The 26171-nt window shown below is 37.5% G+C and overlaps 4 protein-coding genes across 4 annotated transcripts; 2 read left to right on the top strand and 2 right to left on the bottom strand.

Annotated features, from left to right (window-relative positions):
* On the bottom strand, positions 767-5277 carry LOC105162658 (5' exonuclease Apollo). Its single transcript, XM_011080741.2, is given in 5 exon segments — positions 767-1834; positions 2408-2515; positions 3176-3384; positions 4953-5060; positions 5063-5277. Coding segments are annotated over 5 exon segments (1263 nt in total). The 5' UTR covers positions 5187-5277; the 3' UTR covers positions 767-1120.
* On the top strand, positions 10246-12922 carry LOC105162768 (universal stress protein PHOS32-like). Its single transcript, XM_011080889.2, has 2 exons — positions 10246-11193; positions 12902-12922. The coding sequence occupies exons 1-2, from the start codon at positions 10246-10248 to the stop codon at positions 12920-12922; spliced, it is 969 nt and encodes a 322-aa protein (XP_011079191.2).
* Positions 14408-18960, bottom strand: LOC105162657. Its single transcript, XM_011080740.2, has 5 exons — positions 18575-18960; positions 17071-17510; positions 15732-16977; positions 15456-15602; positions 14408-15329 (listed from the first exon to the last, which is right to left on the bottom strand). The coding sequence occupies exons 2-5, from the start codon at positions 17119-17121 to the stop codon at positions 14728-14730; spliced, it is 2046 nt and encodes a 681-aa protein (XP_011079042.1). The 5' UTR covers positions 17122-17510; positions 18575-18960; the 3' UTR covers positions 14408-14727.
* Positions 21363-24064, top strand: LOC105162767. Its single transcript, XM_011080888.1, has 3 exons — positions 21363-21399; positions 21956-23219; positions 23554-24064. The coding sequence occupies exons 1-3, from the start codon at positions 21363-21365 to the stop codon at positions 24062-24064; spliced, it is 1812 nt and encodes a 603-aa protein (XP_011079190.1).

The raw sequence follows: 26171 nt of genomic DNA, 5'->3' as shown, positions 1-26171 counted from the left end.
TTCCGGTCACGGACCACCGCGAATGCTTCACCGTCTGACTTTTTTTTAATTTTTTAATTAATTTTAATTATATTAATTAAAATATATTTTAATTAATTAAGAATATTTTAAATAATTACAATAATTAAATATTTTAACTAATTAAGAATAATTATAATGATAATTATTGTAATTAAATATATATTTTAATTAATTAAAATAATTTTAGATTTAACAATTAACAAATATAAAATTCTTTGAATTTAAATATAATTTAATTTAATATTTAATATTAAACAAATTAAATTAGTTTAATATTTTAATTTAAATTTAATATGGCAAAATTTAATACTTATATTTTAGGGTGAGAAATTGCAAAAGGAAGACACAAAATAAGCCAAAAAGCCTTTTCTATGTTATATAGACTAATAGAGAGGTATTTTACTCCAATGTGTCATTAAAAAAATATGTAATAAGTGTACAATTCAAAAAACTGATTTGGTTCGTCAACACCAGTTTTGGGTAAGAATTTTTCTGAATTTAAAGAAGATTTCTCAAAGTGATACCTAGAATCTCGGCTACACCAGCTGGTTGAGACAGAGGGCTCACCACCTCATTAGACTGCATGCATGTGAGTTGGATTCTGCTGCTCCATTTTTCTTTTATGAATCTGAAATCAACCCCTAATCTTTGAATCCCATTTTGCTAATTCTAAATTCTAAATGTGGAAATTAGTTCACAGGTTTTTTTGTTAACAAAGTCTCATCAGTGTATCTAAATCTTCCCAGATGAACTCTTTTCACTTCTGATCAGTGTATTTAACAAATTTATTTAAGAAAGGCAAAATGTCATCAGCAAAGAAGGTAATATGATTAGAATATGGGATTCTGAACTCAAAGCCCTGCTCTATATCAACTCTATGTAGTCAGTCATAAAGCTTACGCATCACTTTCCGGATGGATATGAGTTGATGGTATTCTATGTGTTCTTATACTAAAAATACTCGTGAAGTTATACAAAGGTCGTGGGATTTTAACTGCAACTTATCATATCCTAACACACATTTCTACTTCCTTCTGTACATTTTTCAAGTGGAAAGGGTGTTAAACAACTAGATTTTACCATCATAATCTCCTATTCGTTACGAATAATACTCACTATCAGCAATTTTAACCCCACAGCCCAACCTCCTTAATAAGCTGACCCTACTTACACGTATACCAAAAACATCAACTTGATCGATCCTTCTTTTCCTTCCTGTGGCAGTGGAAGTAACTTCTGCAGCTGGTTTTATTTCTGCAGCTTCAACTCCACATATTTCTTCATCATTCTCAAGCTTCCGATTTATCCTCCAGAATGCTTGCTTAGTCCCACAAAGGTGGTCAAAGTAATAACAAGGGTCAATATAACACGATGAGGAAGCCACAATGCCTTTGATTTTGACTGGCCGGAGAAGCTCGATAAATTCTTGTATCTCAGAAAAGCATGAGTGATCAGAATATGGAACTACATATATGTATTCATGATATTTTTTAGCTCTTCCTGAATCTCCTCCTAAATCATGCGTCTTGGAGCAACTGGTAGAATCTTTACTAGAGTTTTCCTTCTTTAGGCAAGATGCAGAAGGGCAAGAGCCAAAGAGATTCCTATTCCCCCTCACAGCTTTTATAGCCCACGGGAGCCCAGATGGCATAACTCCTATTGTTGGCCGTAATGTATTTAACCCTTCAAGAGTTTCAGTGCTAAAACTATAACGAGGGACGGCACGAACTCTGGTAAGACAGGTTTGGGTGGTGAAGTGTTCGTGGAATCCCAGTAGATGCATGATTTGCAGTCGTTCTGGCCATACCCAAATCTGTAATACTCTTGAGTTACATCTTCGACAGCATGTAAATTGTTAAGTAAGATAAACATATTCTAGATGAGATCAACATTTCTCTGTCCACTCACAGGATCTTGATAAAGGATTTAAAGTATCTATTCTAAGCTAAATTAAGATCAGTAAGTGTGAGGTGCTACCATGAACTGTATGAAAAAATCGACTGAAAACAGGAAAAAATGTTCACATAGGCACAAAGAAAGAAGGAAAAAGGAGAGCACCAGGTACAAATTCTTTCAAGTAGATAACATGAACCAAGCCACCTATCATATCTAAAGCCATGATACCTTTCGAAACCAAAATTTGACCAACTAAGTGATTAAAAGTGACCTGATATACCGATGAAATCAAGTTATTGTTTCTCGAGTAGTATAAAATATAAATAATTGAACGTCTTTGACAAATATAACTTGATTGGTTATAGAAGCAGCACGACTAGTGTCTATAAAGATTGTCCTTTTTCTCTCTTCTTTCATTTTGTTTAATGTCTCAAATGGCAACTAGTAGAAGATGGGCTCGTCACTGCATCTAATAAGGTGCAAGATGTACCTTTATGTTCAGTGCACGTGATATGTAGAGCAGAAGGTCTTCTTTACCCACTGAATCAATTCCAATAATGACTTCATGCTTTGGATGAGAGGTGATGATGTCCACAACCTGTAATCAGTCTTCAAGTGCTAGCGATCAATCTTAGGAATAAAATGAAGATATTTGATGGTTTTAAGTGTGACATTGTCTTTCAAGAGCTTTTAGCTCACGTAATTCAAGTATAATTTTATCCTTCTCTCACATTTTATATTCGACATTGTACACTAACTAATGAACGCACAATATAAGAATGCATCTCAAAGTTCAAATAGTTTAACTCAATGAGGTTACCTAGGTGTTCAAAACTTGTTTCTTAAGAGAACAAAAAGAAACTGAGGGAGACAACAATGAAACTAGTTCTTTTACAGAGAGATGGGAAAAAAGATCCAACACAGCTACAGGATTCAATCAACATCCAGAACAATTTACATGTAAATTTACAAAGAACCTACCTGCAGCTACTAGATGTCTGCCTTTTCTTGGAAAATTAAAAAAATAAGAATGTGGGCGGCAGTTTCAAACAATTTATAGTACTCTATAAAAGTGGTGCAGTGAAAGAGCCATTACTCTTGAGGTAGCAAGGTAGACTATTCCTCTTATAATAAACGGTTTAGCCAAAATTAACTGTGAGATGCAGGGTAAATACTTCAGAGATCTTCTAAACAAATACAGGGCAAACAACCTTTACAAAGTGAAACAAGAAATATTCAGAGATACTGAACCACATACCTGCTTGGCAGCACCTTCACGAGAAGGAAACGAGTATCTTGGATTACAGTAAGTATTATCCAGGTATAGGGTATCAAGTGTTTCGTTTTTTAGAGCATCAAGTAACATGGCCCTTCCACTTTCCTCTCCATTACCAGTCGTTTCCCAGCGAAAATCCCCAGTGAAAAGCATACAGCCAAATTCACCATGAAACAAATACATAACGGAACCTATTTGAGGTTGCAAGCAGAGGATTTAAGCTTTCCAGGAGATATTTGATAAAAGAAATTACTTATTGTACAAAGATAGTGCAGTAAATGCACATATCTGGATATTATAACCACAATGGGAAGACAGTGCAAAAGCAATTGCATAATACATAAGAAAGGTTTTGATTTCATTGTTGAAGTGGATTTTGATTAAACCTTCAATATACATTCAACAGCAAAGAACTGTGACCAGAGTGTATTTATTGTCAATACAAGATACAGCCTCTCCAATGAACATTGCCACACAAAAATCCAGACCTTCAAAAGAAAAACATAGTACAAGCATGACATACTTTCTATGAATCTTGAGACTTTGTAGCTTTACTTTAGTACTTCATACCAGAAGTCATGGACTTTCAAAAGTTAATAGTGAATATCCAGTAAATACCAATGATTTAGGTATCTGTATTTGAGCATTATGGTTCAGGTTTCCAGCAGAAGATGAACCCAAAGAAACCTTTTCTTGGTTTAAGGTGATAGAGGACATTTAGAAGAGTATTGAGTATATTAAAGTAAAGCACTACATTTGGCAAACAAACATGCAATATACACCCGAGCCATAACTATGTAACTTGCCCAAAGAATCATTTCTAGATCAGTTCTGTGGACAATAACAATGCCATTTTAACTAGCAAGTTCCAATATATAAAAGTTACTAATGGAATATTGCTGATATGGAAAACTTAGAGCAGAAATGGCTACTACTACGCAAGCAGTCATCAATGTAAATATCAAAGTGCATCAAACTTAGTTTTATCATAACATTTTGAGATAAGCACTACAACCAAAAAAATTTATAACATGTTCAGACCATGTGGGTATGGCGTGCTTACATAGATCCTTTTACAGAATTTACATGAAAAAGGAAACAGGTGATAGCGTTTATAGAGAAGTCCTAGAAAAACATATGCTCCATATTACCATGTTGGCTGATCTTTTTATGATTAAAAACAAGCCAACTGCATACTTTAAACGGAAAACTTTAACTAAAGAACATTTAAGCGTGCACACAGCTGCACTTGCACAGACATAAATCAAGCCACTTTCAGAGAGAAACGTTAAACACATATCATACCGGATAAGGGAACAGTTCCCTTTCACTGCTCTTGGCAAACAAGATTTAGAACATAACAAACAACAATCATACAAAAACCAAAAGTAAGAAGATACTAAAATTCTGCTTTCAACTGCTTTTGGCAAAAAAGCAAAGGACAGAGCAGGGTCCAGTTACGAATAAGATGGCAAAATGCAACGTTAGACACAATATTAACAGAATACTTCGTTCACCCAAGTTTCTACCTCATTGAAAACTCCTAACCATATAAGAGCTTTGCAGCAAAAACTCGAACAAACGACATGAAAAGGCAGCAAAATCAGCCACCAGGACAACAGTAAAAATCATATCACATCAAATCCGGCACCAGCTAACCCAATTAAAGTAAAACGTCGTTGAAGAATTATATCAAACAGCTGGATCACCAAAATAAACGCACCAACAAACAACAGTAGAAGGCAGCAAACCGAATTACCAGGGCAATGATGAGCATCAATGGCCTTGACAAAGACCGTGGTGGCGGACCCAGTAGAAGGGGTGGTCAACGAAAGCGAATGCCAGCAACCAATGTCGAGGATGCGGAGCAGAAGAGCGGACCCCGCTTCCACGTGTATGAAAGCCCGGCGGTGTGGTCGGCGTGGAGGTGGGTCAAGAAGTAGGCCTGGCTGCCGGAGCTCCACTTGTCCACCGATATCATTCCGCTCTCCATTTCTGGATTTCGACCTCTTCGGATTCTCTTGTCGTTTGAATTTGGGCCTCGGAAGACGAGAGAAATTTGTGAATATGGGTTCTTTGCGCGGGAGATTCTTTGTGGGAGTGGAATTGAACATAAAACTTTTATTTAAATTTATTTAAATTATTATTATTAAATTTAATAAAGGGATAACTACTCACTCCTACCCTTAAATTGGTGAAATTTCACGTACATCCCATTGATTTGAAAAATTACATCTAATACTTTTAAAGTTTATTTTGTCCAACATATAAGTTTCTCAATTAGTCAAAATTCACCAAATTTAATGATATTAACAAAAAGAGGATAGAAACTTATATTTACTCTAAATTGACTTATTATTAATTTATTACACATCAAATAATTTTTTTTATAACCAAATTACCCTATCAAGTATTGAGACTTGAAGCTTAGCTTGGGCAAGGTTCCAGTTGCAAACAGGCAACAACAGATCCTCTACTGCTCCACGGATCTGATCATCCTAGAATGGTGTTATGCTAAAAATAATTACTTGACCTGGAGCTATGCTGGTAGACGTGCACTTACTGCAAAGATGAAGTTATGATGGCACTACTATGAAACCGAATGTAAATGATGTAACCTTTGAGCAATGAATTAGAGTGGATAGTATGGCGTCAACATGGATTTTAAATTCTATCTGACAAGACATTGTAGAGGCTTTTATGTATACAAAATCTGCTAGGACTCTTTGGTTAGAGTTGGAGAAACATTATGGAGAATGCAATGGTCCGTTGTTATAACAGTTAAAACGTAAGATATGCTCTTTGTCACAAGGTAATATGTCTATAGTGAGTTACTTCACTAAATTGAAGAAGCTATAGAATGAGCTATCAATATTAATGCCTACACCACAGTACACTTGTAATGGTCGTATATGTGGTGCTTCTAAGACAGTTGCAAATCTAGCCTTATTCACTCAGTTGATAAAAATTTTGATAGGGATGAGTGATGGATATGATAACTAGGGGTGCTCATATTATGGTTTTGGTTTTTTTAGACCTACTTTCAAATTAAATTGTCATTGGCGATTTTATAAAATAATTTTTTGAATTGTCACTTTTAAAACCAAAATCAAAGATACCGTTTTGTGTTGTTTGACAGTTTTAATACTTATAACAAAAATAAGACTTCGAGACTTAAAAAAAACAAGAAATGAAACAAATATTTGTATGTAGCAAACAAAAAAGATCAACATTATGCCCATAGGTCACTAATACTCTCTATAACTTTACGTAGATTAAAATATAAGTAACATATATAGAAATCCAACAAGAAAATACTTAATCCAAGAAAAGCCAAGGGTCAATGTAATGCAAATTTCGTGTTTCTCAATTTATTGAAACAAGAAAAGAATTACAAATCATTTTTGAATTTATTTTGTACTTTTGCGGGTCTAAAATCTCTAATTAAAACCTCTGATTCTTCACTTTAAAATGTGATCTTCAATTTCGGAAACTTTGAAGGTAGAACTTGATGTTTTAATCTCCTTCAATGTCAATTCAGATTTTCAATAACGTTAATTCAGGGTCTTTTGACTTATTCCCTAATTAAACGCTATAAATTTGGAATATTTTACTTGGATTTAAATATTTCTTGGTAGTTTGATGCTTTGATTTTCCACCAAGTTAGGTCTGTATCATGACAACGTTAATTCATAGGTCTTTTGACTTCTTCACAAATCAAATATTGACTTTGAGTGATTTCTGCAACGAACGCCTTGGCTTTGCTTTGAACGTCATGGATTTTCCTTGACTTTGGCTTGAGAGGATTTGAAATTTCTTGAATGTTCTCTTGTTTCTGTCTTTGATAGTTTCTTCAATTTTGTGTGCTTGAATTGTTAGAAAACAACACTATTTATAGTATGTGGGGTGGGAGATTTTTTCATATTTAATTGGCGAGGCGACGCTATTTGATTGGCCCCTCACGATTTGTTTGACATCTACTTTCATATTTGCAAGATGTAATTTTATTTCTAAATTGACTTGCACTTGCTTGTTTCGAAAGATATGATTCATTCATCAAGAATAAAAAATTTGACATTTGGCATCATTTAATTGTCCGAAAAATAAATATTAATATCAATCAATTACTTATTTACTTTAGGAATTAAATTTCATTAAATTTTCAAAATATAAATTAAAATTAGTATTTAATATATTATTTTTCATGTGGTGCAATTTTATTAGACACAAATTTAATTTATCTACAAAAATTCTTAGACGCCACCATTGGTTTGGAACGATAGTAGTAAGAGGTGACGTGCGGTTCGACCGCATCATTTCGGTAGAAAATATGTTATACCCATGAGATCGACCTGCTTACTCAAATAGGTCTGATGGATATGGGCGATTGGCTTTAGGTCCAGCGGGAGATTATTAGAAATGGTGACTAGAAAATCAATTGGATTAGGGATTTTGAGAACCATTTAGCAATCTTTATGAATGTGATATTATCTTGATGAATATAGTAAACATTCATCCATGGCATCATATGTTTGTTGTGCTAATTATTCACGTTGAATGGTGTTTTAACGTCATAATAAATGTTCACAGACCAATTAAATAACCCATGTAGTTGGGTTGCACATTGGATGGCAGCTATGGAACCAACTTCTGAGGGTTGGTTTGAAACGTTCGAAGTCGAGGACCTCAAGACTAGGCATCGAGAGTCCTATAGAGATTTGCCCTAAGTATTGCATTCATTAGATAAGTGTTTTGTTTCATCAACGACAGGCATGGGATGTCTATGCAATTTTAGTGGATTAGTTGATAAGGTTGTTAACTGATTGAACTGGCCTGCGGGAATCGTCATATAGAAGCCTTGGAGACTTGGTCCATAAGACTTGAATTCCCGACTACGATAGTACAGGATTAGTCCTTGGACTTGAGGAATCATGGCAGTCGCATGCATATGATGGCTATATCTTGGATCTGGCCAGAGATGATTGTGTTTTCGATGTGGTCATTATAAGCCTTGTCCAGTGTAGTCGGATTATGTATTGAGGATGGTGGATTTCGAGATAGAATCCGTCTCCTATCAATATATGATGGATATTTCTCCTATGCGCTCTTAGATGGTTTAGACTCTCTAAATCTATGGCCATAGCAATTCATCGAATAGAAAATGGTTTTCTTTGTCGATCAATAGAGTAAACGCATCTCAAGTATTCAACATAGTTGTCTGGTCCAAGATGAGGACCGACGCTCAATTCTATGCCCTAGATTAAGGCCGGGAGATGGACGACGGAAGGACCATACCTGTATGGAACTCGAGAGCCTAAATGTTCACGCCAAAATTCACCTAGTCTCTAGTGCCATGGACCGTTACTAGACGGCCACCCATAATGACGGGCGTTTTCGATTAATGATTAATTGAAAATAATTAATTATATTATATTTAATTAATTATTTGTGTTGGACACAATGTCCAAATTTAGCTAAGGTTACACATAAATCACTATGAAATTGGTGGAATTAATTCGAGAAGAAACGAATTAATTTAATTGAATTAAATTAATTTAAGGAGAATATATAAATGATTGGATCATTTATTTAATAATTCATTTGATGGATGGCTCAAGAATTAATTAACTGAATTAATTAATTTTGTGCTTAATACCTTTAAATTAATTGAATTAATTTATTAGATTTGACTTAATTTATTGATTGGATTCATTAATTAGAGTTTAGGCTTAAATTTATTTAATTGGATTAAATGAACCTTTGGAATTAGTTGGCTAAAATTAATTTAATTAATTATTATCTAATGAACTTTGGTTGGGCTTGATTTAATTTGATTAAATCAAGCCCGATCCATACTTGAAGTCCAAGCCCATTTGAGGGAGGTTGGAGCAAGTTAAGAAGAAGTTGAAATTTCTCACTATGATAAAGATAATAGAGTGGTTATTTCATCAGGGTTGAAGGTTATATGCATGTGTGTGTAGGTTGCCTTGGGGCAAACTTGGTAGTTATTGAATTTTGAATTCAATTGTATGTAATATACAAAACTACTCACATGTCCAACATAAACCAACTAATGAGCCCCGAAATTTGCTGAATTTCTCTCTAAAAAATGTTCTCTTTTTTGTTCTATATTGAAATGGATTCAAGTTAGAACATAAAACAATCTAAAAATACTAAACAATAGTATTAGTTTGGAGTTGTTTTTCTTCTTATTTTTTGTTCTATCTAGCAATAGAAAAAGAACTATATCTATTCAATAGCGTGGTGTGGACAAATTAGAGGGGTTCTAATTTGGATCCTAAAGTGAACGAAAGAGGAATGAAAAGGAAAACAACGTATGTTGCTACTCATCCAAAAAAAAAAGGTAAAGTTTCCTGTTATATTTCTATGCCCTTTTGTTTTATCCTCTAGTCACTTGTCTAGCATGTCTAGCATGTTTATTATTATGTTTTTGACAAATACCGAACACCCAAAAATTTCAAAGGAAACACCCCTTTGAAGCATTAATAATTTTTTTATTTCACGTTTTCGCCGGGTTCCCGGGTCATACCGATTCTTTCAGAATCTTAGGGACACCTCCCTTCTCCTGGATTTGGGCTCCGAGGGCAGGCTTATGGTCTGGCAAGCCTTTTACTAGGCTTCCCCCTTGAGCTGTGTCTTGTAATCCTCCAATGGGCCGTCTTCATCATCGCTTATGGGCTCGGCTTGGGCCTTGTGACCTCTTTTGGGCCAAGTATTTTTGAGCTACACATATCAATGTTTTTTCTTTTTTTTTTTCATTGAAACCACCCGAGCTACACATCAATGTTATTATTATATTCACAAGATAATTACATCATATTAACCATATAAAAATATAAAAAAAAGTTTACTTTCTAAAAGAGGATTAAATTGATAATTTTACAGATTTAAGGAATTAAAGTAATAAAATCAAACTTAAACTATCATTTTACCTTTCAAAAAATCAAATTCCGGCCATATTGTTGCTGAAAAATTATCAGAGTGACCAATCTGATATAAAAATTAAAGTTTAGGGATGCGAAAGTCAAAAAATGAACTTAAGAGGACTGATATTATGCGAACTTACAACATTTTGTATTCTCAAATTCTGTTTATATGAGAAATATCTTCCAGTAAAATACTTTAAAACATTATTTCTTGGAGGGGCTCTTTACAATTTCGCAAAAATCAAGGACTACATTGCAATTTATCAAAGATATTTGAATGCTCCATTCCATCATCCCCTCGCCTTCATCTTCGGCCTCATTTCTTCTCCCCTCCTTCCTTTCTTTCACACCATAACAACTTTCATCACATTTTCGAAAACTGATCTGTTACCGTACGCCGCCGTTCATTACCGCAATGGCTTCGAATCAGCCTGCCGCCGACGAAACCACCCCGTCGTATCAAAAGCAGCCGACCAAACGGATCATCCCGACCACCGCCACCCCCAATCCATCGAAGTCCGAACATCCTCCCCACGCTTCAAACCATCACCCGCCGCCTTGCGCCCCAACCGCCGCATCGCCATCGCCGTCGACCTCAGCAACGAGAGCGCGTACGCCGTCAAGTGGGCCGTCGAGAATTACGTCCGCCCCAGCGACACCGTCACCCTCGTGCACGTCAACTCCACCTCCGTCCTCTACGGCGCTGACTGGGGCCCCTTCGCCTCTACTACCACCATCGACCCCACCGTGTCAGAAGAAGAACGCGACAATTTCACGGCGGCGAAAGCCAACCACCTGGCGCAGCCATTAGCGGAGGCCAACGTGCCGTACAAGATTCACATCGTGAAGGATCATGATATGAAGGAGAGGCTTTGCTTGGAGGTGGAGAGGCTTGGATTCAGTGCCCTGATCACCGGGAGTAGAGGGGCTGGTGTTTTGAGGAAGAGCACCAAAGGGAAGCTTGGGAGTGTGAGTGATTACTGTGTGCAGCACTGCTCGTGTCCGGTGGTGGTGGTTAGGTATAATCAAGAGAAAGAGGAGGAGGAGGAGGAGGTGGAGACGGCGGAGGAGGAGGTGGAGGAGTTTCAGGATGCAAATGACTACCAGCACAAGTGATCAAAGGTTCCAACTTGCTCTCTTTTTTCCTTTAGGCCTTTAGAATAAATGTAGTACGTAGGAACTTTACTTAATCCATGACCAACAAAGCATATGTATAATTCATTTTTTACTATATTTATTTAATTGATTAAAATTTAAAAATTTAAATTAATATATAAAATATATAGTTTTACATGTGGATGAAAAAAAATTATTAATGATAAAGTTAATAAATTAAAGAGATTGTTATTTACATAAAAACTAGATATAATTAAGGGTATTTTAATTAATGTATATATTATTTTAAGATATTAAACCCTAATAAATAATCAAAAGTTCGACGAGTGTGCATAATTTAAACTTTTATTACATATATTTATTTAACAAAATATAATAAAAAAATTATTTAAATTGATAAATAGATTAACATTAAATATACTATGAATAAAAAGTATTTATATAACTTATTAATTAAAGAGATGGTTTTCTAAGGGAAATTAGAATATAAAATCCATTCAATTTTTTTTATAGCTAAGCGTTAATAAACAGTATAGATATAAATATAGATGCATAAATGTAGCAAAGGAAGAGATATATGGTTCTTACTTTTACTATGAACTATATATTTTAATTCACTTATAGGGATTTAGTATATTAATTAAAAAGATGGTTAAAATTTATATTTTTGGAGTTATATATGAATTTTAAAAGCATATCCAATGATCATATGTGGGTCGCCCATATTTTGTCTCAATATTATAAAGTGTTTGATAATTGTTTAAAAAAATATAAATTTATAAAAACCAAATAAAATGTTAAGATTTTATAAGTTCTTTAAAAAAATAGTAAAAAGTTTTTGGTTTATATATTTTAAACTTAAACGAGCTCGTTGTTAGGAATTAAGAGAGTTTATGGTTAATTTTTTTTTTTTAAAAAAACTATAAGATAATAACTCTTATATTTTTAAGGAAAAAAATAAAATTTAATCCCATGTGATATTGCAAATATGCAAGTTACCCCTACGAAAAAAAATTAGCAATTTATTCCCTTGTGTTGTTTAAAATACAGTAATTTATTCCTCTATATTTTTTAAAATTAAGCAATTTATCTCCGTAGACAGAGGGGTAAATTGCTTTATTTTAAAAAATACAAGGGGAGTAAACTGCTATTTTTTTTATAGAGGGGTAATTTGCTCATTTGTAATATTACAGGTGGTAAATTGCATTAAACCCTATTTTTAAGTAATATATGTTGAAGTGTTGAGATAAAAAGTTAAGAATTCCTTATTGTTTAATTATATAATTTTTGGATTTTATAAATTAATTTTCTAAGAAAATTACCAAATGCTCTAAAAATATTGTTAGAAAACTCTTTCATTTTCTTGTAAATTTTGAAAAACTATTAAAAACCAATTAAAATAATTTTTGTATTCCAAAAAAATCCGTGAAAATAATGTCTCATCCAAGAAGATCTATCCCATCAGCTTTTCATTAAAAGAATATCAAACAATTACTTTCATACTAAACCTTTCTAAATTTAATGGTCCTTGTTACCAAACTACCCTTGCCCTCTTAAATAAAGAAAATATAATAATGGCTTTTCTTGAGTATTTGTAATTCTTACAAGGTTTTTTGGTCATTAAACCTAAAATTCGGATTTGCAGGCAGCTTCGGATCTTATCTGAGCTCATGGGCTTTCATGTTAACTTAAGGAGACAAAAGGGAGTTCAAGGTTTGCTTCATAAAATCTTTATTTATGTTCAAAGTACAACTCCACGAGTTTATAAGCTTTTTAAAATATTTTTATTAAATTTATACTAATATTAAAAGTTTGAGGATTTTGGATGAGTTTATGAGCTTTTCAAATATCTTGCAAGCTTATAATATAAAAAGAAATATTATAATTTTTTTAGAAAAAGTGCTTATAAGATTACAAAATCAGATATTAGGAGCCTATAAGATCCTTGAAGAAAAGTAAGGAGTTTTCGACTTAATTGTATTTAAGATATTAACAAGTTTTTAAAGTTTGTATTGTATAAAAATGACAAAATTGTCGTTACTAACATTTTATAAGCTTTGTAATCTTATTTTATTCAAACCCATATGGTACTTTTTGGAAAAAGTAAGATTGAACAATATCTTATAAGCACTAAAAACGTATTGTAAGACGTATGGACTTAATTATAAGATATTTGACATAAGCTTAGCCAAACTTCCTAGAGTTTGTGTAAGTCCTAAACCTATAAAAGTTGCCAAAAGTTTTGCTTGAAACATAAGCTGAAGTATACATATATACTAATTCATATTGGGATGTGCTACTTCTTGTACAAGAATAATTTTCCCATGTCTTATGTATATATTACCAAGAAAACACAAATTCACAGACAACATTAAATAAATCTGATTTGCATAATAATTCACACACATCAATATGAAGAGATGTGTTTCTCTCTAATGCTCTCCCAAAGAAGTAGTTGAATTGAGCTATTTTATATTTGGGATCATTGAGAGGTAACTTAATTGCTTTTGTTCCTTTTACTAGACCAAGACACATAAATCATAGAAAACAATTATAGCTGTTCAGTTGAGGTTGATTCAAATATTTTAAAGAAAATATAGATAGAAGGGACTTTAAATTTGTTAAAGAAGAAAAATTCTTAGTAAGATATTAATGGGTTTTTAGTGATCCACCATGTATAATTTGAGGCTACACTATGAAGGCATGGATTCTGAGACCGACAAATCTTGAATATCGTTGGAAACAACCTTAGATTATCTTTCTTCAAGTCCACAAAGGCAGTGGTAGTGTTGATTTTATAAGCTTCTCCTTGGGACAAATATTGTACAGTGAGCATGATGATCAAATTGACTTTTCAGTTCACATATGCACGTCAGTGTAGGAAGCATTGCTGACCGTGACATCAGGAATCAAGTTTTCTCTATTGCAGACAAGAGTTGAGGGGGAAGAACTAGCTTGTTCCTTCCTTTTGCCCAGTTGTGTTTCTTGGTAGACACAGATTTGTGTGCATGTTGTTTCTAACTTGAACTGTTGATGTCCATCTACATGGTTTTCTTTCGATGGGATTTTGCCATTTGTTGCAAGTTACAACTTCCAATCATCAGTGATTCTCTCAAAGTCTTTATAAGAACGAATACATTGCACGTTTGGATAACTCATATCTACTACTCGTGAAAACCACAAGTTCTCATTTTTCAAGCTTCTCAATGTTCACCAGACCAACATTTCCTAATGGTGACTATAACATTGCACAAGGACAAAGTGCTGTGTTGACTCCTTGTCTGCACCCAAACCTAAAGACGGAAACGGGATGTGAAAACAGACAATGTTTCATTCGCCAAAGCAAGGAAAATTACACAAACACCAAATGAAAAAGTCTCCAACATAGTTCAAGACAAAATCAAGAACGAAGAGATCACACACTGCATCTGGAAGATAACATTATTAAGATAGGAAACACAAAGTCTGATTCTACAGAGCTCCAAGATTTCCCTCACTTCGGCTTCGGGGAAAACTCCTCAAGCCAAGAAGCTTGCTGCTAAAGTCGGCAAACTGATGGCCCTGCGCCGTCTTCATTCCACTTGGGGGCAAACGCCCGTGCCTGCTCCTGCTTGGTTTCGGCGAGGACTGACCTTTGCGGCTGTGATTAGACGATGATACCTTCTGAGCGACAATCCCATGGGTTCCTTTCCTCATGTTCTTCACTTCCATCCGGACGGCACGGTCAATTTGATGTGCACCGACGCCTAAACGAGCTGATCGGTCTGATGCGTCCTTCAAAGTTCCGACTTTAATGGATTGTCTGTTATAGTAGGTGAGGTGGGGAAGAAGACTTTGTACATATTTCTTTAGTTGTTCGTCGCCTACATTTTTCTGGGCTGGGTTCCCTTCCAAGCTGAGGGCGTGGAGACAGTTGTAATTAGCCGCAAGTTGACCAAGACATTTGGCTGTAGAGATTTTGTTGAAACGGAGATCCAGGACGTTCAGTTTTAGGAGGCGGTGGAGACCTTCAACCTCGCTGATTTTGTTACCGGCTAAGTACAACTCCTTGAGAGATGAACATGCTGCAAGGCCTTTTCAAACAAGTAACAAGTTAGATTAAAATGGACTTTGAAGCAAAACTAACCTGATACAATCATGCAACACCATTACATCAAAAGCTGTTGTAAATTATAGTTTATAATGAGAAGTAGTCATACCATGCCCAATTCTTAATATCCGGTTATAGCTGAGGTCAAGCACACGAAGTCGTGTTAGATCCCGTAATCCTTCGATGGTGGAAATATTATTTTTCGAGAGATTCAAAACATGGAGTCCTCGAGGGAGAGCACCAGCAGCAATCCTCACTGAAATGTTGCAAACGGAACAAGAAAACAGGCAACTGGAAAATCACTACCAAAAACACCGCAGTAAGACATAAAGAAGCATATGGTGCTTGAGCAGGGCTTAAAAGAATAAGTTATAGAGAAACAGACCTATGGAATTTCCGGATAAATTAAGCGATTTCAGGCTACCAAATGCACTGAGAAAGGGGATCACAACTAATCCAAGGTTAGTCAACTGAGCTGCTGTAGCCGAGGTATTCAGAGAAGCAATGTATCTTTTTGCTGCTTCCATTCCCGGGTTGACCTTGACTTCCAATTTTGTATTGGTCGGTCCTTTCAATAAAGTATTCCCTTCTGGTAACTCGGTATCAAAGCATGGAGCAGATTCATTAGATTCTTCCACTGAGCCACAGTGCTGAAGGTCGATAACCCATTCCTGAATTCGTTTTAACTTAAAATCCTTATTTGGTAATTCATCCCAGTGGTGGAAAGAAGATTCTCCTTTTACACCTTTGTCAGTGTTTGCCTCATCCAGCACAGGTAGTATCCAGTCTTTTGCAGAACCAACATAGTTGTAAGTCTCATAATTGTCCTCAGCAGGTTTTTCACCGCTATCATTGTTAAACATTGAGTCTTCTCTCTCTTGATATTCTACTTGTCTTCCTACTTCATGCGTCAAGCCATTCTTCGTGGAATCTAAAGCATTTAGATCCGGGGCAGATCTTGAGCACGTTAAAAAGGATGTAGAGCACTGGGTGGGAGAACCCATCCTGGGTAAAGACCTTGATTTTACAATAAGAGGCCGAATATAAGGCGTAAGCTCACCAGAATCAACTGCACCAGATACATATATATCATCTTTATCAGCACCATCCCTTTCAGTTTCTTGTGGATCCCCAATTGAAAACATGGAAATATTTTTCACAAAATCCGAATCGACTTGAACAGAATCAGAAGGAATTGGTTCTGGAAATTGATCTGACGGGCTGAGTCCATGATTATCAACACTATCAGGAACAAGTAACCCACTGCGATCAGCAGATCTTTCATAAGAATATCTGTGCTCTATCTCATCCTCTGAGACATCAGCACCAGATGTCCTCTCTTCCCAATTCAATCCGCATCCCAAAGATTGGCTCTTTTTAATTTGTGCTTTCTTATGAACCACAATATCAGAATCATTAATGGTTTTGCCCTCCATTTCCTCAGATCTGTATTCACACTCGGTAGGAGAGGAATCAGTCACATGATCAGCAACATTATTGCGAATATCTCCATCTTCTTTCAAGCATGGGTTGTTTTCTGTTGCCACATAGGAAATACTCCTCAGAGCCCGACTTTCAGGTGCATCTTCCGCTATCTTCTGCATTGCCTCACGCGGTAACTGAGCAGTTTTCTATTAAAAAGTAAATAAATTAAATTGACGGATATTGAAATGTAAACGAGTAGCTGATATGAGCAGATGTCTTAAATTATAGGATCCACCAACCTTGTGTTTGTGGGAATGGATGTGAGCTTGAAAGCATGAAAACCTAACCATCCTTAACCAATTGACAACTGGTTTGCATCAGTTCTTGCCTTATTGCAATATTCAAGGTAATTGGCAATCAAGTACTCCTAATCTCCTAAAAGCAAAGACTGAATAATTATGGAAAAGAAATCACATGCTGCGGCAGCACTTTCTCGGTCTCAACTGAGGCAAACCTTAGCCATAGTCAAGCGATAAACCCTCTGAAATACGACACAATCTCCAAATGTACGATGATCTTGATCTCCTCAAAACACATAAAAAGATCACACTCTCGTTATCACCCCACACCTGCTCAGAGGTGTGAGCAACCTTAGATGTTTTTGTAGCTGCCAGACTGAATTAAAAAATATTGCAACTGCACAAGCCCAAATCCGATACCGCATGTAAGAGACAGGTGCCTGATAAGAATAAAAGAGTAGGAAGTACATTAGCTAGGAAGAAAATAAACTCATGTGGATGTTCAGAAACAAAGAGTCAATCATTTAAAGATTTTCAAGAAAAAGATGCATATACTTGTCCATCATTATCCAGAGGGAACCAAAAACACCTAGAAACAGTTCATTTTGGCATACAACTAGAAAGAAAGATGCAAGCTACCCCTTGTCACCTAGAAACAGTTCATTGTGGCATATAACTAGAGGGAAAGATGCAAGCTACCCCTTGTGATATTGCGAAAGAGCATATTACCTCCTATGAAAAAAATAGCAACTTACCCCTTGTATTTTTTAAAAATGTAAATTGCTTTATTTTAAAAAACACATGAGCTAAATTGCAAGTAGGTAAATTGCTTCATTTTAAAAGATTCATTGAGGTAAATTGCTATTTGTTTTTCAGAAGAGGGAATTTGCTCATTTGTAATATTACAAGGGCTAAATTGCATTAAAATCCTATAACTAGAGGATGCTCCAAAACCAAGATATTGCACTAGAAATTTTAGCATTCTGACGGGAGGTCAAGCAGCATATGAAAAAGCATTTCCGGCACTGAAGAAGCCTAAGAAAATAAACTATTTTCAACAAATGAAAGAATTAAGAAACAAAGAGGCAAACGTTACCCTATCAGTAATTTATAACTCCATTAGAGCTCCCATGGCCTCTAGCATTTAATTAGCAATCATATTCACAACACAAAAATTTATTCATCGAGAAAAAGTAATATTAACAACATAATTCCGCTAATCTTCTTACATACACAAAATCCCAATCATTTACACGAAATTTCTGTAAATCATTAGGACATACATATAACTATTCAAATAATGTAAAATTACGTCCTGAATACAAATTCATAGTTTACAACACCTCTTCCTCGGATCAAAGTATTCAAATCCAATCATCAAATATAAACCACGAGGCTTCAACTTATCAATCATGATCTCGACACCACTCACAATGGAAAAATAAACAGATATAAACAACCATTCAAACAACAAACAACAATAAAAAACCAATATTGATCTAACCTCTTGTAAGCCAGATTGTCTGGGAGCACAGCTCTTGGGGGAAATCAGTGCAGGAAAATGCGAAACAATTGACGACAGACAGAGAAAATTACTCCTGATATAAATTTTTTTACCCTTTTCTGTAACCCTAATGTATGATAAAAATTTGGGTCGGCTGGGGTCAAATTTATAGTGAAATCAACGGCGGTGATCCCTTGAGATCGCCAAAATCAAGATTAAATAAATAATTCCATATTGGGGAAATTTATTAGAATCGAATTTGATAAAGAAAAAGGGATTTAATAGAAAACAAGAAGAGAGAGAGAGAGAAAAGAAAAGTTAGAAGTCTTTGTGGCCACGGAAAGCAAGGGCACCCAATTTCATTCCCGTCGGAATTTGGTAGATTTCAGCCTGACCCATTCCTGCGGTGGAGATTTGTTCTCTTAAATGGCAAAGATAATAAAGAAAATATTCCAATATTATGAGACCGTAAATAAATCGAGTTGAACCGACTCAAAGTTTTATCATTTTAATTATATAAAAAGAAAATAATTTCAATTGTTTTTCTGAACTCGTATTAGGATTCATTTGATTCAAATGAAAGAAAAGAAAAAAGTAAAAGGAGTAGGAAATGTGAAAGAATAATAATTTTCTTCAAGTTATTTGGTATGAGCGGAAGGAGAGTAAATTCCAAATCCTTATACTTTTTGTTACAAAATAAATTGAGAAAAAACATTATTTTTTATAATTTTATAATATAACCCTTCTCTTCATTTTGTTAGAAATAAACAAATTAATATCATACTAATATAATTTTGGTATATCAAAAGTTTAAAAACTTTATTAATAAAAGTACTTATCAAACAAGAGCAAGAATATTTTTTGCTAATAAAAATATTCATTATTAAAAAAAATCTGAATATGACCAATATGCAAAAATTTATATCCATTCTTAATATATTTAATAATTGAAGATTTTGATAGAATCAAGAAAGAGCTCTCAGTAGTGAGGTCAAGAGGTTTCTCTCTCTAGAGTGCCTCAACTTAAAATCGCTCTTTTACGACTTTCTTTCAAGTTTCTGCAAGGTTTGCTTCGATCAAACTCCTCTCCTTGTGTTGCTCTTCGTTTCTACCGAACGTTTTTGAGGTTTTGAGGTCGTCTTGCCGTCTGCTAAGCCTCTTCCATTTGTCTGAAACTAAACCAGCCATTTTTTTCCCTCTCCAAGCAGCTGCATCATCTTCCTTGCTGTTTGGAGAGTGTTTTGCTATCTGTTTCACGGTCATTTTGCTGCATAAACGTCTACCTAAAGCTGCTGGCCGTTTTCCTCCATTTTTTCCAGTCATAACCAGCTGGCCGGAGGTAGGTGGACTTTTTTCGTTTTTGGGTGCAGCAGATTTCTGCAAACAGACTGTGCAGACTGCAGTTTCCCTACCTGCTGTCTGCTGCCTGCCTGCTGCCTGCAACTGCAGCTACCTGTTTCCGTTTTTGGGCCTGCAGCAGTCTGCCCTACTGTTGCCACTGCTCCACTGTCCAATTTTGCCTGAAAACACTGCTATGGCAAAGTCAAAGAAAGCAAGGCAACAAGCTAAAATTTTCGCTGCCGACCAGTCACCGACAGCCGATGACTCCATCAAAACTGCTGTCACCAAATCGGCTGGCCAGCAACCGAGCGCCACCACCACTGCCGGCAAGGTCAGTTCCTCGGCTTTTAATGAATTCATTTCTGACATGGAGGTCTCTCCCTCCCTTATCACGAAGAATGTTAAAGCGAACGCAACCGACAATCGGTCGGAGGGAAAACTGCTGGTGACTGAAAATGCCAGCAAGAAAACGGTCTCCTTCGCCGGTTTATTCAGCACCAATCGCAAACTTACAGCTGAAAACAAGCTCACCAAATTTGCGATGGATGATGGCCCACTCACTTTGGGTTCCGACGACTTGCTTGACGTCGGAACCAACTTGGGTTTCTGCCTCGTCGGCTACATTACCGGCAAATTCCTGGGACTAAAGGCCATCCGTGCACTGTCCCAATCTTGGGGAGCCAGCTTCTAACAACATGAGAGTGGCTGGTTAATTTTTCAATTTGCACGTGAGGAGGACAGGCAACGTATCTTGGCCGGTGGACCTTACTTTGTCTACGGACAACCTCTCCTTTTGAAGCATATGCCGGAATGCTTCGAGTTCAAGGAGGATGATATTAGTCTCAAGTCGGTTTGGGTCACACTTCCATCGCTGTCCCTTGAGTGTTGGCATCCGAACGCTCTTGGAAAAATTGGATCGAGACTTGGCACTCCCATTGCCATGGACTCGTTAACAATGAAGATGGAGCGGGTTTCATATGCAAGAATCCTGGTGGAGGTGGATGCATCAAAAAAACTAATCGAGCAAGTGGAGTTTGTTATGCAAAATGGCATAACCCGAAAACAGCCGGTGGTTTACGAATTCACCCCCAAGTTTTATATAGCTTGCAACAGATTTGGGCACTTGCAAGAGACCTGCCAAGGTTTACCGGCCGTTCCCCCCATAGCCATCCCTGCTGCTGCACCTGTTAAGCCGGCAGAGGCAACTAAGACAAAGCTTGCTGAATGGACGGTCGTGCATAGGAGGAACAAGGGCAAAGCTCTAGCTACCGCAGCCAAGCCGACAGTGGAGGCGCAACAACCGACTTCTCCACCGGCCAGCAAGGTGGAACAGGGGCGACTGAACATGAAGGCACCACAACCGCTCAAGCTTAAGGATAAAGAGGTTCCTTCACCGGCTTATTCAAAAAGCTCATCAACTAACTGCCCGACGGCCACATAACATGAAATGCCGGGGATAAGGTCCGATGAAATTGCAGCGACTGGTAGCAAATCGAAGAAGCTGGCCGGAGGGGAGTCCCCCCCTCTATCCCCATGAAGATTGGTTTTTGGAATGTGAGGGGCTTTAATCGGCCTCTCAAACACAATAGGGTTGCCCACCTTATTAAGAATAACTGGCTTTGCCTCTTGGGCATTTTGGAGACAAAACTTGCATCATCAACTATTCCAAAGATTCTTAGCCGCTCATTTCTGGGATGGTGCCAAATCAACAACTTTGAAACCATCGCCGGCGGACGCATCCTTGTGGTTTGGGACCTGGCAGTCATTGACCTACATCCGGTGGATATATCGCCCCAAGTGATCCACTGCCGTGCCACGAATAAGTCCTCTCAACTCTCCTTCTATATTTCATTTATATATGGTCTTTATTATATTGTTAATAGAAGGAGCATGTGGGAGAAACTTTCTGATTTGGGACAAGCACTGAGCATGCCATGGCTTATTATGGGCAATTTTAACTATGTGAAATATCCCGCGGAGAAGCAGCTTGGAGTGGTCCTACTTGGTATGAGCTTAAGGATTTTGTGGACTGCTGTGTAGCACTTGGATTACTCGATGTTCCCACTAAGGGCTACTACTACACATGGTATTCTAACAACGAAAGCAACCCTGTATGGTGCAAGCTCGATCGGGTATTATACAATAGTGAATGGCTTGAGGCCGATTTGCATTGCAGCGCCCATTTCAATCCATCGGGATGCCTTTCCGACCACTCTCCGGGTATTGTTTCTATCTTTGATCATGCACCCACTAAGCCAAAACCGTTTCGCTTTTTCAATATGTGGGTAGATCATCCAGATTTCTTAGCTACTGTTGAAGCAAGATGGAATTTGAGCATGGAGGGAACGCCGCAATTCAGCCTTTGTAGGAGACTGAAAGCAGTTAAAGGCGCGTTAAAGGTATTCAACAAGCAGCACTACAGCCACATTTCCGGCAGGGCCAAAGAGGCTGAGCTTGCCCTGCATGATGCCCAAAATCAACTTGAATCCAATCGGGGAGATGTGGTGCTACGGGACTCTTTAGGAGATCTTAGGAAAAAGGCCATTTTCCTTGCCGAGGCCGAACAACACTTCTTCTACCAGAAAGCCAAAATCTACTTTCTTAAAGAGGGGGACCGCAACACCAAGTTCTTATTCGGCATGGTGAAGAGGAATGTTATCACTGCTGCTGAGGATATTCCCCAAGAGTTTGTTGATTACTACACATCACCCTTGGGCACCGAGGCTCACACCCTCCCGGTCGATGATGGTGTGTTTGAATGGGGTCCCTTACTTTCTCCTGAGCATACTGTGGACCTTTTCCGGGCAGTCACGCTGTTGGAGGTCAAGGATGCCATCTTCCATATTAGTGACAACAAGGCTCCCGGTTCAGATGGATATTCCTCGTGCTTTTTCAAGAAAGCATGGAACATTGTGGGTGATCAAGTTTGCAGGGCCGTCTTGGATTTCTTTAGGAGTGGCCGGATGCTACGGCAGCTCAACCACACTATCATTGTCCTTGTGCCGAAATCAGATCATTCCACCTCTGTTGCGGATTACCGGCCGATTTCGTGCTGTAATGTCATCTACAAAGCCATCACGAAAATCATCTCGGAACGGCTCGCGCCCGCATTAGAGCACTTGATTGACCGATGCCAAGCTGCGTTTGTTAGAGGCTGCAATATCACAGATAATATTTTCTTGGCCCAAGAAATGGTGCGGCAGTACTCGAGGAAATGGATTTCACCTCGATGTACTATCAACGTCGACCTACGCAAGGCGTTTGACTCGATCTCATGGACATTTCTCTCCCGAGTTCTTCATAGGTATGGTTTTTCCCCACTATTTATATCTTGGATTATGGAATGCATTTGCAATTCATCTTTTTCAGTGGCTTTGAACGGCTCCCTTCATGGGTTTTTTTCGGGGAAGAAAGGCCTAAGGCAAGGAGACCCGATGTCGCCGGCCCTCTTCCTTCTTAGTATGGAATATTTCTCCCGACTGGTCAAGAGGAAAACATCTACTTCGGACTTCAACTTTCACCCAAAATGCGAGAAGTTGAAAATCACACATCTCCTCTTTGCCGACGACCTCATGCTTTTCTCTCGTGGCGACCTTCCATCTATCCACGTCTTGATGGAATTGCCTCCAAGAGTTTAGGGACGCATCCGGCCTCACTGTCAATACCTCTAAGTCAAGCAAATTCACAACGGGCATTCAAAATGAGGAGCTTGACGGGATTCTCGCTCGGACGGAGTTTGCGAGAGGTGAGATGCCGGTCAGATACCATGGCATTCCACTAGTAGCACAGCAGCTTTCGGTCACCAACTACTCACCGCTTATGGATCAAATTGCCAACTGCATTTCGAAGTGGACGGGCAAATCCTTATCTTATGCAGGCCGATTGGAACTTATTCGTTCAATTATTCAGGGGGTGGAGTGCTTTTGGCTCCAAGTTTTCCCACTTCCAGCGGCGGTCATCGAGAAAACTCACTGGATTTGCAGGAATTTTCTATGGAACTCTAGGAGGGCACCGGTCGCTTGGGAGGAAATTTGCCATCCCAAGGAAGAAGGTGGACTCGGTATTCGGCACATTCAGTCTTGGAACGTGGCTCTCATTGCCCGTGTATTATGGAACATCCACCGCAAGCCAGACACGTTGTGGGTGTAGTGGGTCAACGGTGTCTACCTTAGAGGTGTATCAATTTGGAACTGGCAACCAAAAAAGGGTATTCTCCACTCTTTCAACGGCTTGCCGAAATCCGCAATAGGGTGGTCACCGATTTTGGGTCTCCGGAGGCAGCAATCGAACAAATGACGAGATGGTCTACCCCAAAGGGTCTTCAAACGTCAAAAGCTTATGAGTACTTCAGGCCGAAACTTGCGAACTAGCCTTGGAAAGCGTCTATATGGAAGGCTTTTATCCCGTCGAAGTACTCATTTATCTTGTGGCTTGGCTTGCGCGGTAGACTAGCTACAAGGTACAGACTTAGGTTCCTCCAAGAGGAGGATTTGTGCTCATTATGCATCAACACCAAGGAATCGGCCAAGCACCTTTTCTTTGAGTGTCCGTTCAGCAACTTCGTTTGGTCACGCATCCGACACTGGCTTGGCATTAACCGAACTATGTCCCTTCAAAGTGCGGTCAAGTGGCTCAAGAAGGAGAAAACAGGTTCCTCCGTGCAGAACAAAGTGCGACACCTCGCTTTGGCATGCATGGTCTACGCACTTTGGAGGCATCGCAATGAAGTCATCTTTGAGGGCTCAACGCCCTGTCTCAAGGGGCTTATTATTTCAGTCAAGGTTACATTGTATAGGGTCCTTTGGATGCTTTTTCCACACGGTTTGATTGTTTCTTAATCTTTATCGTGGGCTTTTTGTATCTCTCCGGGTATGCTGGAGTACACTGTATATATTCTTGGATGAACGAAACTTACATTTCACCCAAAAAAAAGAATAATTGAAAATTTTGAAAATAGATGTAAAGTTTGTTGAACTGATACTAATGGTAAGACTTATTTTTCAGTTTTTATAGTATATGCAGATCTAAATTAATAAATGACTTTTTATAATTTTTTTTAATACTGATCTTAGGTGGTTTCCAATCAAATAGATCTTTATCTTCCAATAGTGTTTCTCCAATAGTAATTATATTCGCATTCTCTTGGTTGTCCCCTAATGAGGAGGCTCCAGAACTAATGCTTTTAATGAACTTATCCATATTGTTAGGCATTCATATTTTCTTCTTTTGGATCAGACAATGATTTATCGCGGCACAAATAATCAAGTAGGCCGTCTTATCACGTGTCAAAGTCTGATTCAAGAACTATGAATTTCTTTATAAGGATATGTCGAGTAGTTACGTGGCTCTGATACCATTTAGTATTAGGATATCACAATCAAAAAGTAATTGAATATAACAACCATTAATTAAACTCTGTTAGGAAATACAAAAGATCTCAAAAGAGATGAATATACAAATTAATATTATAACAATTATGGAATAATAATTGATTAACAAAATACGAAACAGGAGTTGGAGACAAGTATAACTGAAGAAAAAATAGCACTCCGATGCCCAAATTAGTGTTGGATTCAAGGTGAAATAAAAGGAGAAAGTAAATAAATGTAATAAGAAAATGAGATATGTTGAATGAATTTAGAGAAAAATGCATGAATTCGTGATAGAATGCTTGAAGAGTGCTACAAATGCTGCTTAGTGAGTAAGGGAGCTATCCCCTGTTTGGGGGATCAAACTTGTATATATAGGGGGTCATCCCTTTTTCTAGATTTTTATGGAGATTAGTTAGAGTAGCTGGATAAGGAGCAAATTATCCTTATGCAAAACTGGATGCATTAAATAAAAGTCTTCTTTAGTTGGGAAGACCCCTCGTTTCTAGGGAGTTCTAACCGCTAGGGAGACCTTCCTTGTTTGTACTGTCCTTATAGAGATGACGTGGTCTGAGGTGTGGCTGACTGGCGAGCCAGTTATATGCCACATGGGAGAGGGAGTCGTCATGTTTGTGATTTTTTGGGCTGGTCGTCCTTGTTAGGTCATGACCCTAGGCTGGATCTAAGGATGCCCTGGTCCTCCATCCTCTTCCTTGGGCTGCTTGGTCCCTTGGGCGGTTGAAGTTGGTATATTTGGTGTCAAGGACTAGGTTGTCCTAGGCATCTCTACCCTTTTGGGTTGGGCTACCTAAGCATACATATCATTCAGTCTCCCTACTCTAAACAGGATGGTATCCATCAACTCCTTCTTGGAGCAGGAGACCTAC

This window comes from Sesamum indicum, linkage group LG5, assembly GCF_000512975.1.
Source record: "Sesamum indicum cultivar Zhongzhi No. 13 linkage group LG5, S_indicum_v1.0, whole genome shotgun sequence".
NCBI classification, from domain to species: Eukaryota; Viridiplantae; Streptophyta; class Magnoliopsida; order Lamiales; family Pedaliaceae; genus Sesamum; species Sesamum indicum.
Note: the sequence above shows the minus strand (reverse complement) of the source record. Positions and strands in the feature narration are given on the sequence as shown.

Excerpts from the sequence above, each read along its gene's own strand:
- LOC105162767 (XM_011080888.1), top strand. The coding sequence starts at position 21,363 with ATGCCGGGGATAAGGTCCGATGAAATTGCAGCGACTG. Across the intron at positions 21,400-21,955 it reads CGATGAAATTGCAGCGACTG|CACTTGGATTACTCGATGTT; the intron begins GTAGCAAATCGA and ends ACTGCTGTGTAG. Across the intron at positions 23,220-23,553 it reads CTCTCCCGAGTTCTTCATAG|GGACGCATCCGGCCTCACTG; the intron begins GTATGGTTTTTC and ends CCAAGAGTTTAG.
- LOC105162768 (XM_011080889.2), top strand. The coding sequence starts at position 10,246 with ATGAACTTAAGAGGACTGATATTATGCGAACTTACAACATTTTGTATT. Across the intron at positions 11,194-12,901 it reads AAGAGGAGGAGGAGGAGGAG|GCAGCTTCGGATCTTATCTG; the intron begins GTGGAGACGGCG and ends TCGGATTTGCAG.
- LOC105162657 (XM_011080740.2), bottom strand. The coding sequence starts at position 17,121 with ATGGTTAGGTTTTCATGCTTTCAAGCTCACATCCATTCCCACAAACAC. Across the intron at positions 16,978-17,070 it reads TCCATTCCCACAAACACAAG|AAAACTGCTCAGTTACCGCG; the intron begins GTTGGTGGATCC and ends ACTTTTTAATAG. Across the intron at positions 15,603-15,731 it reads TTTATCCGGAAATTCCATAG|TGAGGATTGCTGCTGGTGCT; the intron begins GTCTGTTTCTCT and ends GCAACATTTCAG.